The following is a 17,279-nucleotide window of genomic DNA, read 5'->3' on the forward strand; positions in this document are numbered from 1 at the left end:
TGCAGACTCTAGCCGCGGGGCGGTTTGCTGAATAAGCAGTGTTACCCTCCGTGCGACAAACCTCTCGCGTTTGAGTCCCCATAGCCCATCCTCGTGCGATGGAAATCCTTCCTCCAGGTTCTGGAGCACCCCACTATTGCTGGAAATTCCTAACAAGATATCCTTTAGCCGTCCTGACTTGTCATACTCCCTCACAGTGAAGCAGCACACGGGGGCAATGCACTCCCCTCGCCACCATCTTCTCACTCTCCATGTTTTATTTGATATTATTTGTGGTTTTAAGGATTTCCCCTTCTTATTAAAACATGCAGACGAGACTATTGTATTTCAGATAGTTTTGAAATACTTATATAATACTAGAAGTTGGTCTCATCTTTTGGCTAATGGAATTAATGAATTAAGCACCCATGGCCAGCTTGTATTCCATCAGTAATCTATAATATGCTCAAATAGTGGCATCAGTGAAGTGTAAACCGTAAACAACCATAAACAAATAAGCTTTTTTTATAAGTAGGTGGTTTTATCAGAAAACTTAAAGCACAAGTTAAGTTATGATTGTCATAGATTATAAGTTTGTGTTACTATTATAGAAGTATGATTTTTGTACAGTATTGTGAATTTAGATCAAGGTCAGCTTTCCACACCAAAAAAAAAAATCCTCCTTTTCACAAGTCTTGGAGGAAGGTTTCAATCCTGTGTCTTTGGTTCAATTAGGCTTCTCATTTCTAATTTCTTTAAGAATCAATGAGTAGTACTGTCAGTGTTTCCACCATTTCAAACTGGTATATACCTATACTTAGGTCCAGTTCAGTAAGAACCTTCCTTGAAAGCTTGGAGTATTTATATTTACTTCAAAGGCCGAAGTTCTATAAAGAAATTCTAATTAGAATTTTTTGGATATTATTTAAATTCTCAGTCCTGTTCTTACTTGTTGAGACCTCCTGAGTCAGTGACATTCTTAGTAATTTGCATTTTAACTACTTTGTGATTCATTTAGTCTCCTCAACCAATTATTATTTTTAAAAAGTATCATTTTATGCAAATCAAAACCATACAAAGATTTCATCTCACTCCAGTCAGAATGGCTATGATCAAGAATACAAACAATAATAAATGCTGGCGAGGTTGTGAGGGGAAAGGTCCACTTATACATTGTTGGTGGGACTGCAGATTAGTATAACCATTCTGGAAAGCAGTATGGGGATTCCTCAAAAAACAAGGTATGGAACCACCATATGACCCAACTATCCCCACCCTTGATATTTTCCCCAAAGATCTAAAATCAGAATACTATAGCAATATCGATATAGCCATCTCAATATTTACTGCAGCAAAATTCACAATAGCTAAATTATGGAATCAACCCAGATGCCAGTCAATAGATGAATGGATTAAGAAACTGTGGCATATATATATAAACAGTGGAGTTCTACTCAGCCTTAAAAAGAATGTCATTATGGCATTTGTGGGTAAGTGGAGAATATCATGCTGAATGAGATAAGCCAAACTCAAAAACTCAAAGGTCGAATGATTTCTCTCATATGGGGAAGCTAGAATAAAATAAAGGAAAAGGGAAGGGAAGGGTTGGATAATATAAGGATAAAGGGAAGATCAGTAATGTCAAAGAAGGAGATAGAGAGGCACAGTGGATGGATGGGGAAGGGGAGGCAATGCAGAATGAATTCCTAAAACATCAAGTTATGTGCATATATAAATAAACTACAGAGGACTTCACCTTTATACATAGGTTAAAAAAACAATCAAATATAAATAAATAAATGAGCGAAAAGAAGTCTAGTGGAGTAGAGGAAAGAATAAGGGGAAGGGGAGGGAGGATGGGAAGGAAAAGGAGGAGGATTAAGGATGCAGATCATGAACTGAAAGTGAATTCCATGAATATGTGAGTTTATTCAGGTGAATCCAACTACTATGTATAACTATAAAACTCTAAAAAATTTAGCATTTTACCATTCTTTTTTTCATGTTAGTATTTGAATATCTGGCTTCTATTTCCTCAAATTCTTGCTGTCAGTTACTATAAAGCCTCCTGTTTCAAGTGTGATTTCAGTCTGTTTCTTGTGGTTCTTTTCTCCTCTGGCTGCTTCCTTTGGAATTCCAAATTAGTTCCTCTCCTTTAGGCTCTTTGGAAAATATCAGCCTCTAGACATTTTTAATTTGCTTATTTGCATGATCCTGATTTCTTTCCTTTATATTATTTTCTTTCCAGGAAATGTATCAAATATTTTTATATTCTTTTGTGAAATAAGGTGACTAATTTGTGCAGCTTTGTTTTGTTGTGTGAAGCATTTACCAAAATAGCAAGAGCTATTTAGATATATGAGAACTGTAATCCTCCCACTAAGTAGAATTTAGATAAATGGATTATAGAGGCACAGAAGGAGTTGATACCACTTACTAGGTTAAACTGTACTTTGTTACTGCTTGACAGATATACAGCTCACATTTTCTGCCTTATTGTGTGTGCCAAAAACATATTGACCTATCAAGATAGTAATGGCTTAGAAAGAGTAGTTCCATCCTCTAGGGTATATAATGCACTTACCTTTGTACCCGTAAATATTGTCTGTATTTATTATTCATAGCCATTTGGGGCCCTTAAGTAACAAATATATATAGTACATATTTTATTACTTTATGAAATCACATCCATCCTCTCATCTCTTTCCTTTTCCTGTGATTGTAGATCCTAGATATTCAGATTCCATTCATTCATTCACTTACTCATGTATTCATATTTTTATTCAGTAAACATTTGTGGAACACTCAGTAGATAAAAGGCACTGGGTTGGGGGAGTCTAAAGATACTTAGAGGTGCTCACAATTTACTTTTTTGGGTATAAGGGAGAAGAAGTAAAAATGTTATGGGATCAGAGGTGGGAGCTGGGCAGCTAGACATAATTGCAGTGCAGTGCGGTATAGGAAATAACTAAAATATCTTTGGATTTCAAAGAAGTGAGAGAGAACTGTCCAGGAGAGTTAGGGAAGAATTGCTGGTGAAGAGCACATTGTGTTTGGCCTTAAATTATGAATAGGAGTTTGCTGGGTAAATGATATGCTTATAATATATGTTTCCCTCCAAAATTAACATGTTGGAACCAAACGTACAAGGAGATAGTTTTAAGAGATGGGACTTTCAGGAGATGACTAGGCCACAAGGGCTTTACCCATGTACATGAGGTAAATCCCTTTATAAAAAAGCCTCTTTTGTCCTTCTGCTTTGTCATGGCTCAATGTTTGTCCCCTCTGGAGGATGCAGCAACAAAGTGCCATCTTAAAGTAGAGAGCAGTCCTCACTGGATGATGATCCTGCTGGTGCCTTGATCTTGAACTTCCCAGAACTTTGAGAAATAAATTTCTGTTGTTCATCAGTTACCTAGTTGTGGGTGTTATAGGAGCACAGATGGACCGAGATAAGGAAGAGAGGGGCACAACATGCCAGGCAAGAGAACAGTAGAAGTTCTGGGTTTCGAAAGGCCATGAACGGGATCATTGTTAGGACAAGGCTGGTGGTGTGTGGAGTGAGTGAGGAGAGGGGCCAGGTAAATTATATCAGATTGGTAAGAGCCTGTTGAGAATAGGACTTTCCTAAAGTTTTTGAGTATGGCCTTTAAGCAGAGGGCTATATAGCCAGATTTGGTTTTTAAAAATTAATCATGATAGTATTGTGGAGGATGTATCAGAATGGGAAAAGATGGGATCAACAGGACTATTTAGGAGGACATTTAATTAGTCTAAGCAAGAGAGGTTAACACAGGACTGTTGAGAAGCAGAGCAGAGATTTAATGCAGATCTCTCTGGCTCTAAAGCTTTGCTTTCTCTACAACTTTGTGATTGTTATCAACCACTCCAAGGTGCCCATAAATGATGGGCAAGTTAGGAATCTGTCATTTTTTTTTCTTTTTCTGTTTACCTTTCATATGATCTTGAATGACTATTATGATATGAACCTTTTCTCTTTTCACTTAAGGAGGGTTGGGATTGGCAGTTCATAGTACCCACCTCTTTTGAGGACATATGCTGCCCTCTCAATTAAAGAATATCTCAGCATCATCCAGTAAATGGCAGCTACAAGGAGCCTTGGTCCTACCAAGTCATTCTAAATGTATATCAAAGGTTATTTATTATATCTTGTGGCTGTAATTTTTCATTATAATATATCTCCTACATATAATAAATGTCAGTAGAAAATTGGGCATAAAACAGATAATGTAATGTAACAAAACTTTCAGAACTTGGCAGAGAACTTAAATTTTTCATTGAAATTGACCGTCTGCTCTCTCACTTTCTTCACAACTTCACCATTGATGGAAATAAAGAGAACATATCTGTTAAGTTTGAAAATTATTTCTGGGTTAGGGCATCAATATTTTATAACTATATCCTGATGATATATATGAAATGTGTAAGTGGATTCTGATATTTTTATGGTTTATATTGCAATTTTGTTTTCATTCAATATGTGAAGAATAATCTTTATCCCTTAAGAACTAGGAATCATTAATTCTGCTTTATCAAAAATCATTGCAATTTTATAGACTTTGGGGTCTTTGATATGCAAATATTATCTCTTTATTGCAGTAAACCTTAAATAGAACATATGCCTTTATTTTCTGCCTTGGTAGCTAGAAGACCTTGTAACAGTATAGAGAAGTTGAAAGGAAAATTGATATCTACTTATGTAAATATTCAGATGTTGCTTTACTATATGGGTGCATAGATAGATGAGTATACTTAGATAGACACGTAGCTGTAGCAACATCCATACCTGTAGGTATTCTTTGAGCTTCTGTGTGTCAGATGCCATTATTGTAAAGCACTGTAATAAATTGGCTCAGAGGAGCCGGCACAGAGGACCCATTAAGCAGTGGGATTCATGGGAGCCAGCTCACTGGAATAGTGGGTGAGTGAGGACTGCCGAGCTGCAGAAGGTGAAGTCAAATTGTGAAGAGTTGACATGCCCTTGTCAGGAGTTTAGGCTTTCCTGTCCCAGGGACAGTTAATGTTTAAGCACTGAAAGTAAACAACAGATGGCATGACAAGCTCTAATTGGATGTTGGAAAGGCCACATCAGCAGACAGGGGAAGGTTTGGAGAAGGTGAGGCTGGAGGCATGATGCATTCTGAAGTTGAAGTGACTGAGAATGCGTGGAGGCAGAGGCTGTGCGACCTTGAGTGCACATGGAGCTGATGCTCATCTTGAGCCACTCTTATGTTGTGAGAATCACAGCAGCAGCATTCACTCTGTAGGAGGCTCTAAGAAGATAACATCTATAGGACAGTAAAATATTCTCTGTGTAGTGGTTTTCTTAACAGTACTTTTTGTTGTGGTAGTCTCAAAAACCATACCATAATTATCTGAATTTTAATTTTTGAGGAAAATGGTAGATATTTTTTTAAAAAGTAGAAATTAAGTCTTTAACTTCTCTTCCTGCAATACTGCCTGTAAATAACTTATTCTTTATTCACAACTACTTCATACTATCTTGTTTTTAAGTCAAGTTAATACCTATGGTTGAAAATGTGTGGCTATATAATACCCCATAAATCTGAACAATTTTTATGTCTTTATATATCAGTTAAAATAATTTAATTAAAAATAAAATAAATGTTTAAGTAGTTAAAAAGAAAATGTGTGGCTATGTTAGCTTTCCATTACTATAACAAAATACCTGCCTGAGACAATCAGCTTATAAAGAGGAAATGTTCACTTTGGCTCACAGTTTTGGACTTTTCAGACTATGGTCTATTGACCCATTGCTTTTGGACCTTCAAGGCAGTACATCATGGTAGGAGCTTGGTGCAGAGGAAGCTGTCTATCATCTCATGATGGCTGAAAAGCCAGGAAAGAAGAGTTGGCTGGGGTGCTAATGTCCCATTCAAGGGCATAATTCCTGTGACCTAACTTCCTTCCACTAGGCCAGACCTCCTAGAGATTCTACCACCTCCATAGCCTTCAACAAGCTTCTTTTGGGGGACATTTCAGATCCAAAATATAATAGTGACTGTATACAAAAATCACTTGATAGTTATGCTTGCAATGTACTCTTATTCTAAAGCAAGAAAAAGGTTTTGAAATACCTGCCATAAAACCATGTTATCCAGATATTTAATTTGAGCTAAAACGTTTATTTTGGATCCACAAATATATTGTCACTCATAGCTAATTAACAAATATATAGATAGCTCATAATATTTTTCATTTAGTAATCTGTTATCTCCTCACAGTCAAACTCAAAGCACCAAAAAGTATATTTCAAGCATTAGCACTTGTATTTCTGTGATCTGAACAAACAAAAGGAAAATGTTCATTTATCTTTAAATGAGGTCCTACCACTACTTGTGTCAGTTGTGACAATGTTTAGTGAAAGGACTTAGTGTCAAGGGACATCTTTTCCTCTTCCTTCCTAATCAGTTTTCATACCTACAAGTATAATATGAGTTGTTCACTGAGGGAAAAGACCTTCTTAAATAAAAGTATCCATGGCTGAACAGTGCATGGCTTTCTATTTACTAGCCATTGTGCCAAGTTAGTGTCTTGAAACCAACAGCAGAAACCAACTTGATGCAGAAGACGAAACTGTTAGGAGAGTATCAGCCTTTAGGCAGAATTGATGGGAAAGCTAACAACCATGCCAGAAAGTAAGCGAGAACCAAGAGGAGCAAGGTGGCAGAATTTTAGCCCAGTCCCTGCAGAGTCTGGTTGGAACACACTGCTGGTCTTGGCCTTGCTGTGCCAGGACATGTGATGTTGCACTGTTGACTGCCACCAGTTGGCAAGTATCTTTGCCACCAGAATGGATTCCGAATGTTCTTGATTGGTTTGTTACTCTCTTCAGATTGAGGTTCCAGGCTGGAACATCTGCTTGCTGAGCTGGAACAGGGAAGATCCACTCTCCCGCTACTGTGGCGGGAATCTAGGCCCCATACCCAATAATCTCAGGACAAAAACAGGAAAGATTGGGTGCTGGGGAGTCCCAGTTGATAAATACATATGACTTATAAGGGTCATAAAGGATTTGGAATGATGTAATAGTTGATGTATTTAAAATGAAATGAGAGTGGTTTTTCTAAACATATCTTCTAAGGGCCAATGAAGAAGGGAAAAAGCAAGTATATTTGTAAGAAATATAGCACTGATTGGATTTTGGTAGGTGGCAGTGGGTATTTGGGGGAGCATAGGGGCACCTCGTGAAGGAAAAGGGGAAATAAAAAATGGTACTCAGTTTTCCTGTTTGGGGGCTTGAGTTAAAGGAAGCATTAATTATTGAGATGGAAACTACAAGAAATATCATAGGAATTGAGGATCACAAGTGTTGGGAATGGAGATATGATCTTCTTTTTGAGTGTGTTCTGTTCATTGTATCTGAAGGACATTCAAAAGAGGAAACGTATAGCTCATAGATGAAGATTTGGATATATAGTCTTGAAACTCTACTAAATATAGAGAATTATGAGTCACAGCCATGTTGATAGGAATTTAATCCTCAGAACTAAATGTGATTGCCCAGGGAGCTCTGTAAAGTGAGAAAAGAGCAGGATTTAGAACATAACACATCATGGCTGTTTAAGAAACAGGAAAAGGTAGAGGAGCCCATAAAGGAAGCTGAGAAAGTTTGACCCAAGTTATAGGAAGAAATGTAAGATAATACTTATTTTCTTTATGTGACTTCATAAATCATGTATTCTGTCTAGGACAGTGGTTTTTCACATCTTAGTATCAAAATCACTTTGAATGCTTGCTAAAATTTGGTTTCTTGTACCCACCCTTAGAGATTCCTGTATAGCAAGTGCAGAGTGGTAGCCCTTTCTGCATTTTTAGCAGGCATTCAAGATAAGTGATTTCTTGAAATATACTTTGGGAAACACCTCTCTAGGAAACCATGTGAAATGGTTAGTATCACAGTTGCTTAGAGTCCTAGTTCTTACCACTTAACCATTTGTTTGACTATAAGTTGGTTAAGTTAAGGTTTGTTTTCCCATCAGTGTTTGGGATATAATATATACCTTCTGTCACAAGGCACATATGAGATGTATTATATTAAGATCCTGACATATGAAAGGAGCTTGGTAAATGTGCGTTGTCATTTTGGAAGCTTAAAAAATCCATAATGCAGCTGTAAACCTAAAAGACAGTGGACAAGTAGAAGGAAATCTTTTGTCATTAGCCTCGTGTATTATGTTTTGGAGGAGATTGGAGCCAACTGGTTTTACCTTGGAACATACTGAATTAGAATTGTGTAAAATTAAGTTACTGACGTAATGGATTTCATCCTAGTTTCTCCTGGCAGCCTCCAGCTCTGTAGACATTGAGCTTGAGCAATAGGATAGAGGCAAAGTTGAAATGTGAAGTAGAAGCCAAGGAAAATTTAATAGGGGGGCCAACAGCTCAAACATCTGGCAGACATCAGTGTGTTATAGCATACTATAAAAACTAATACTCAAAATGAAACTGCTAGATTGTCAAGGAAACATTGAATTACATTTAAAACACATATTTTGAGAAGTTAAGGAAGTATATATTTTAGAGAGATTTCCATCACAATGACTAAAACTTTTAAAAGTTTTGGCACTTAAGGGAATAAGCTTCTGCTGTGTGTGAAGTTCACTAAGATAAATTATTTTATTAGTCTTTCACAGTTATAGGTAAATGAACCTAGATAGGAACCTTGTTTCCTATTCAGTTGGAATTTAACTGGTTTTAACAATCTGTGTCAAATCAACAGATGTTCTTGAAACCATCTCAGAAAATCCCTTGGAACTAACCTGTATATATAAATTTTTGTGGATAATCATATAATGTTGAAATTTTCTCTGCCCAGAAGTGAAGCTGATGTGAGGGAGAAGAGCAGGTCTTATTATAGCCATGTCTCCCATTTTATGCCTTGGACTTCTTGTACCATGTTGACTAATGGGAAATATGGCTACTTTATTTTTTTTAATTTTTATTTTTTCACATTTGCATACTGTATGCTTTTTTCATAGTTTTATTGGTGCAATATAATTATACATAATGGTAGGATTTTTTGCTTTGTATTCATACATGCATATGCTATAACAGTATAATTTGGCCAATCTCATTCCCCAGTACTTCCCCTTTCACTCCCTTCCTGCCTATTCCTGGTCCCTTTCTTCTACTCTACTGATCTCCCTTCTATTTTAATGAGATTCCCTCCCCCATTTTTCTTTTCCTTTTTCCTCTCTACCTTACACATATGAGAAAAAACATAGGACCCTTGACTCTCTAAGCTACTTTATGAATATGCTTTTACAAATCTATTGAGGAAGAGTTAGGAATTTCCTTCTGTTTAACATTTCTGGTCCCACACCCTACCCCACTTGGCTGTTCATGTGATTCTTTATCCCCAATCAAGCAAGTAGGTTTAAGTATTAGTTTCTTTTTTATTACTTTCACTTGGTTAAACAACATCATCTTTTGTTCTGCAGACTTGGGTCTGTCTTTGGCAGAATGAAGTTTTCTTCTGTTACGTCTGATTATTGGCACTGTTTTGTTACTCATCTTCCAGAACACTCTTTTTCCTTATGTTGTATTTTTGTCAGTCCTCCATGTCTATCGTATTACCTTTTCTCCCTATCCTCTTTTACTTGTTTTCCTATAGGCTAAGTGAGCTTTTCAAGGTATACATGATCTGGTTTTCAGCAATGTCAATTTTACTTTTTATCACTCCACTTCTAATACATCATTTATTTATCTACTGCATTTTCCAGTTCCTTTATATAGTTTTTCCCTTGCTTTGCCGACTTCACTTCAATCTCTACCTGTCTCAGCCCTTTTTATTTATGTTATGTCACTTCATCTTTTATCTCTTTTGTAACTTGTATGTGAATTTTTTCTTTTATAAAAGATGTAAAGCAAGTGAGGGGAGGGTTAGGGCTATTGGGATGGGAAGGACAGTAGAATGAGACAGACATTATTACCCTATATACATGTGTGATTACACTACTGGAGTGACTCTGCACCATGTACAGCCAGAGGAATGAGAATTGTGCTCCATTTGTGTCAGTATGTCAAAATGCCTTGTACTGTAAAATAAAAAACAAACAAAAAACCCCCAAAAGAAACAAACATGTTAAACAATGGCTAAAGTTTACTTTGATTCTCCTACTTTATTTATAATTTCTACATCTCAAAATCTTACATTTTTTTGTATTATATCTTTCTGACACCTGTCTGCTAGTTTGCTTTTCTTCTTTTACCTATCCTGGGACAATGGCCTGTCTGTATAATCTGTAATGTTTATAATAAATAGCATTCATGGTTTCTCTCTGGTTCTCCTCTTAGACTTTAATGGAAGATCTGCTGCATGGCTCTATAATGTGTTCCTGGGAATTTTGTATAAGGTGTATCTGCTAGTATAAATCAGGGTCACCTGATCTTATTGCTTCCTAAAAATCTAGTGCAGGAAGGTCTCCTGTTCCCCGTGGCTTTTCTAAACTCAGCTTTACGTATCCAAATGTAGACTACCACTCCTTATGCATTTCCACTTTCATGTGTTACACTGATAAGAATTTTAGACCTAAAGTAGAGGAAAAAAGCACAGGCTTTAGATCAGATGGACCTAGCAACTGAAGAGATGGAACCTTTGTGTGGCAGAGGGGAGAGTGACTTGCTCCATATCTGCTCCTTGAAAACATGTTTTCTTGGTGGAGTGGGGTGGGGTGGGGTGGGCATAAAGGAATCTTTCAAAATTGTCCTGGATGGTTTTGATATATTACCTCAGATTATTTTCATTTTTGTAATGGAAATTAAATTTCTTTTGCAGTCTAGTGGATCATTGACTGTTTGTTGAGAGAGAGAGAGAGAGAGAGAGAGAGAGAGAGAGATTGATTGAGTGTGTGTGTGTGTGTGTGTGTGTGTGTGTGTCTATTTCAGTGGGAAGGTAAGAAATGTCTGATAAAGTGTTATAATGCTACCTGGCTTGTTTAAAGTGCTTACTATAAATTTGTTGAATGAGAGAATGAATGCTTTAGTTAGTTTTTTAAAAGAGAATTTTAGAACCAACCATTCTTAACAATTTATGATTTTAATATTTTCCCCTCAATGTTCTCTGGTTAAATATTTTGCAGAGTAGACTTTGGGCATACTGGATCCATAAAATATTCTGTTAAAAAGGGTTCCATAGATGAATGATTTTTGGAAATGATGCATACTAAACATTTTTCTTAGAAATTCAGTCAGTATGTAAATCTACTAAAGATCCCAAATAGGACATGTTGATCTAATCTGAACTCACCCCCCACAAAACTTTTTAACTTTGTTTAATTCAGCAAAAATCTCCCCAAACTTTCCTGATCATAGAAACATATCAATATGCACTTCAAGAAATGCTATAATTTAAAAGTATAGTTTGTGAACTTCTAAGAGTTAATTGTAGACAAACTTCAAATTTTTGAATTGAATTTTTTTAGTCTTTCAGATATATAAATTATGACTAAATATAATTAGATTGTCCAGATTTAAGTCAAGAATTTCTAAATCATATTTCTTTTTATTCAATAGTTTGAATATGATAGGCTCTTTATGATCTTTTAAAATACATGTTACTTCAGGAATTAAATTAGTTTATTTAAGGAAAGGAGATACACACACACACACACACACACTATATATTTCCATCCTTGATGCACTGAACTGAGAGACCCCTTTACCCATGTTATGAGATCATTCTCTATTTTCTCAGAGCCTAGTACAATAGACAGTTTGTCCCCTACTCATATTTTGAGTACCATGTGTTTATCTGAGAAATAACCTAGAACTATACAGCTTTTCTATCAAAATGACATAACCAAGTAAGGTAGGAAAGCTAATTTTATTCTCATTTTTAGAGTACTAAACTCTTTGTTGCATTTCTATTTTGTCTTTAAAATAATATCTGACCAAAGTTCCAACCATCTTTTCTTTCAATATTTATCATTAGATTCAATTGTGCTTCTACTAGTTTAGCATTGACTGGTTAATAAATCTCAATTTTTGTTATGAGTTATAAACTTTTCCACCCTTCTCCAGCCAAGTATTTTGTTTTCACATTATAGCTTTTTTGTAATTAGTTTTGCTTTGCTTTGCATTTAATATTTAGAGCTACATTTGTACCAAGTTTTGTTTTTTAAGAAAATATATTTTGTTTTGATGATGATGGTGGGAAGGGGTTGGTAACAGGAGGTAATGGTTAATGAAACCCAGAAAGTTTCAACTAGACAAGTTTTCCATTGACTTTCTAAATCTGAAAGAGCCAGAGTTGGTAGTGGGTTTGTCTAGCAAGTTCTAAGTTCTAGTTCTTATATATTCCCTATATACAAGGGTCTTATATCCACACTTCATGAACAAGACCACAATCTCTGGTTCCCATAGATATCCTTTTTAGATGCAATTGTCTCCAGTATATCTGTATTTTAGAATTAAAAATGATATGTAGAAATGTTATTTAAGCATTACATTACTAAAACAATATGACCAAAATTACTCTTTTCTAAGAGTTGACAAAGAAAATCTATATAAAAGAAAATTGACTGAACATTTATATTTGCTGTAGTAAGTGAAATTCTAACTGTGATTTTATCTTCAACAGACAAACAACAGAAATGTGAATTTGCAATAGATGGCTATGAGGTCAGAATGAATAACACTCTTAGGAAGGATGCAAAGAAAGATTGTTGCTTTGAAATCTCTGCTCCTGATAAACGGATGTATCAGGTTGGAGTTTTTGTGTTGCCTTGAAATTAAGTTGATAAGATGTTCTAGTTTCATTTATAGAGACATTAACAGTTTGTTAAAACAGCGCTCACTGACATGTTAGTAATAATAAAAAAAATACTGGTTTTTGTACATTGGACATTCATATAAGAGAAAATACATTTAAAAAAATTCAGATTACTTCAAGTGATATCTTCTTGAAAAGGAGGAAGTGAATATATAATTTATCAATTGCTTTACATGTAGCATTTTATATCTATTTTAATAGAGCTGTATGATTTCCTAAAAGAATTACATAGCAGAAAGAGTGAAATTATCAAAGGAAAAATATTAGAATGGTAATGCATATTGTATTGCTTAGGGGTGTGGGAGAAAATGAAGATAAAGACACGTATCAGGTCTGCAATTCAAGAGCTATCAGCTAGGCATCAATATGGAATGTATGTTTAATAAGTTTTAAATATCTGAGATTGCAGTTGAAAGCCAGTTAATTGTCAGATAGTGTGTTGGGAATCTGACAAGAGCATTTTTAAGAAAACTATACCCAGCAGTCTAAAGAAATTCATGGGTGTCTTCTAATTGTCAAGGGCAAATTCTGTTCATCAGTTCAGTCTTTGACATTGATGAAGAGAAGCAGCTTTTTTTCCTGCACAGCTGCCAGCTGCTGATCAGAGTTTCAAATCCATCATCCTCTGCTTCATTTGCGTAAATTTGTCAAAATTAACTGTGCATTATAAGAAGCATCCTTGCAAGAAAAGTACCACTAGACATGAAAAGAATCACTAATGGTCTTAAAGAAATGATAAGAATGCGACATACTTTTCATTTCTACGGTGGTGATTTGTGTTCTTATTGTTGGTTCTTTTATTAGTTTACAGCAGCTTCTCCCAAAGATGCTGAGGAATGGGTGCAGCAGCTGAAATTTGTATTACAAGGTAAGAGCATCAATTGAACATGTAATCCTGGTCTTAAAATACTAAAAAACTGAGTAGTTTTGGTTTTCATATACAAAAGCTTATTGACTTCAATGAGAATGATAAAGGGAACATGACTGGTTTAATATATAGACTATTTGCTTTAGATATATAAAAGCATCTTTTCCATAAGTGCCAGTTGGCAACTTTAAAATCACATATGTACAAAATGATCAACTTGAAAAATGTTTTAAATGAAGAAGAGTATGCATAAAATATTACTGTCACTTTTTAGGATTGTGTTTATTTAGGAAATTTAATTTATAAAGCCTCTTTTGCATCCCTTTAAAATTTGCTTCGTGAAACATTTTTTAGATATGGAATCTGATATTATTCCTGAGGACTATGATGAAAAAGGAGAATTATATGATGACGTTGAGCATCCTCTACCAATCAGCAACCCACCAACAAGTGGGCAGCCAGTAGACGATGAAATTTATGAGGAACTTCCAGGTATTATCTGGTGATTCATTTAAGATATTTGGGCTCTTTTTGCACATGCGTGCGTGTGTGTGTGTGTGTGTGTGTGTGTAATTTGTCATCAAGTTGACACTTGAGTAGAAAATGGTGAGCTATTAGGAACAAGGACAAAGAAAATCTTCAAAACCCTATTTTACATAAAGGGTTCTGCTTGAGGTATTTCAAGCGAGTGGATGTTCGCTTACAAAAAGTGAATGGAACATTAAAATGAAGCAGATATAGTCCTAATCTCTTAGGACTTTTGGCTCATTAGCATTGTTTATGCTACATAATTTTTTAATTAAAAAATTGACTTGCCTTACAGTTTTTTCCACCAACTCACACATCATTTTTTATTTATACATCTTGGAACTTCCATTAACCAGAAGTTCCATGCACACCCCATATGTCATCAACTTCTGTCTCCTCTTCCTCCTTGCTGTAGTGTGTCCCATTGTTTTGGAGGAATGCTGATGAGCTATAAACACAGGCCTTTTGAGGCTTGAAGTCTTCTTTACTGATATTTTTAGCATCAATATGAAATGAAAGGTTTCTTACTGTAAATTCTCAGGCCTGGTGTAGTGTTCAGATGCCTCAGTATCTGTTGTGTGACACAGAATGACCTACTGGCTAATCCACTTACAATTTTGAGAATCAACCTAAAACAGAAAAGATAGGCATCTGAAATTTAGGATTATTAGGATATAACAACATTTGGGGAATTTATTAGCATTAACCCTCTAAGTTGAAATGCCTTTTTCTGACCATTAAAAAGTCAGTAATAGAGAAGAAAAAGGAATCATAAGCAAAAGGTGAGATTTAACTAATATCTCATGTAGAGAAGCTATTTTTCTCTTGACTAGAACAATTGAATGACATGATATACACCTTTTAAATTGATTTGAAAATTACTGAAGATGTTCTGAATTAATGTACAAGTGGCATTGCAACAAAGTCAGTAAAATCCTAATAACAAGATCATGGACTTTAGAGTAAAAAAAATTAAATTCTGGGCTGTATCATTTATTGGTTCAATGATCTTATAAGTTAATTTCTTCATCTATAAAATGGGGATAATATCATTGGGAGGCGTAAGTGTAATTTAGCACAGTGCTTGAATATTTCTATATTTGGTGGAGCTTTTCATTATAGCTCTCCCTTTCTGGTCATGCTAAGGAAATGACATCTGCCATGGCATCAGTTACCTTATGTAGCAAAGAATATTCTTTGGCTGTTTATTTTTAGTCAGACCATTTCATTAATAGTTATTTTAGTCTTCAAAATATTTGAGAGAACTCATGAGATAGGTAAAACGGAAGAGTGTAGTACCTTTGAAATGATATTAATGCCATATGCATTCCATCCCTTTAAAGCCCTATGGTCACTGTATTATAATTATTGAATTAACTGTACAATTCTATGATTCTTCAACTTGACTATTGTCTCCCTACTACCTGAAGAAAAAAAAAATCCATCAAGAATAAAGATCAACTATTCATAGTTTTTTTTCCATAATAAAGACCCTAGGAAGATCTCCTGTAAGTAGCTTGAAATATAAAACTATGAAACATCTTCTCTAACAACAGCTGTTGTTTCTCATTCTTTTTTGGCCTAAGGTCACATAATTGTTGGAAATAACTGGTTACTCTAAGTAGTGTTACTTCTTGCTGTGGTACTGGGGGAAATTTAAGCTGCTCTGGGATTTCTTTGCCCCTGGCTGGGATCCCCAGTTGCTGTACAAAGTGATTGAGCTTGATAGAGTCTGCAACTGTGCCCCTGGGAAGGGAGCTCTTGGAGGCAGCTGTGGAATGTCTGGTGCTTCTTTCTTCCCCAGTGTAACCCAGAGCCACTTCAACATCTGCACAATTCAGCGAGTTTGTCAAGTCTGAGCCAGCCGCTACAGAGGGGATTTTTTGTAGGGAAGCCCCTAAAGTTATTTCACAGTTAAGAGTTTTTGTTTATTTAAGTATCTACAACTAGGAAAGTAACTTTTTTTAATTAAAAAAAAAATTCTTTCTGGATAAGAATTGAAACTTACTGCTTTCATTTCTGTGAAGTTTTAATTTAATTTTGAGGCGAAGGTGATAAGAACTGTAAAAATAGAAAAGCATGGAGCCCATGGACAAACTTTTGATATTTTTCCAGTTCTGTACAAAGATCTATGTATCTGTGAAGTCTCACTGGTTCAGTTCCCAGAATTAAATACTACTACCATTCCAACACAATTTTCTGTCAATTTCATATTATTGAAAACTTATCCTCTTAGTTGAAAGAGGAGGCCTAGATGTATTGGAAGAAAAATCTAAGCAGTCAACATGCTACTTTAAATGATAAAGCTCTTTTTCTGGGAAAGTCAAATCTTACTTTAATAAGTGTATTTTTAAAAAAATGAAGTAAACCTTCAGTGTTTAAGTCTCAAGAGTAAGAAGAAGAAAACATTGTTTAAAAAATTGTATTGCAAAATATCCCTTGAAAAATGTCTATAATTCCATGGGAGTGTAAATAGTTTCATTGTAATTGTTTTCCAGTTAGAATATTCTAACTTTATTACAGCACCTTCACTTTAATTTCTTGTTCATTAATTTTTAACTAACTTCATAAAAGAATAAAAATAAATTCTGGATTTCTTTGTGCTTAGGGAATTTATATATATATATATATATATATATATATATATATATATATATACATACATATATATATATGTGTGTGTGTGTGTGTGTGTCAGAAGGGTTGAGGAAATGGTATTTCTGGGGAGTGGTGAAGGTATTTGGCTTTTCTTCAAAGACCCCAATGCTTTGGCATCTTTTATGTTTTATTACTTATTAGCATAAGCCAATTGGGTTTGTATATATTGTGATATCACTATATTTTTGATTGCACAGCTAATATATTGGTGTGTGTTAAATTATTTTGTAACACAGTAATGAGTTCATTTGGCTTAGCATTTCACAATTTATTGCTCATTTTTTCATCAAAACTATAGAGAAGCATTTTTGTCTGATTTTTAATTCTGAAAATGGGAAGGAATACTTGGGAAATTGTTACAGAAATCAGTCCAGCTTGTTCTTCTAGTGACTGTGTGTCACTGGATTCCCCCCCCCCCCGCCACCACCA

The 17,279-nt window shown here is 35.2% G+C and overlaps 1 protein-coding gene across 1 annotated transcript in view; it reads left to right on the forward strand.

Moving 5' to 3' along the window:
* LOC124098726 (src kinase-associated phosphoprotein 2) overlaps window positions 1–16,808 on the forward strand; it is a 30,732-nt gene extending 13,924 nt beyond the window's left edge. The window contains exons 3-5 of the mRNA XM_046453615.2: window positions 12,605–12,729; window positions 13,601–13,664; window positions 14,019–16,808. Of these exons, the coding sequence (XP_046309571.2) occupies window positions 12,605–12,729; window positions 13,601–13,664; window positions 14,019–14,170 (341 nt within the window). The 3' untranslated portion in view covers window positions 14,171–16,808. The remainder of the gene's footprint in view (window positions 1–12,604; window positions 12,730–13,600; window positions 13,665–14,018) is intronic.
* The last annotated feature ends 471 nt before the right edge of the window (window positions 16,809–17,279 follow it).

The sequence above is a fragment of the Marmota monax genome, unplaced genomic scaffold (genome assembly GCF_021218885.2).
Source record: "Marmota monax isolate L192 unplaced genomic scaffold, Marmota_monax_Labrador192_F-V1.1 WCK01_AAM20220418_F8-fsc01174, whole genome shotgun sequence".
NCBI classification, from domain to species: Eukaryota; Metazoa; Chordata; class Mammalia; order Rodentia; family Sciuridae; genus Marmota; species Marmota monax.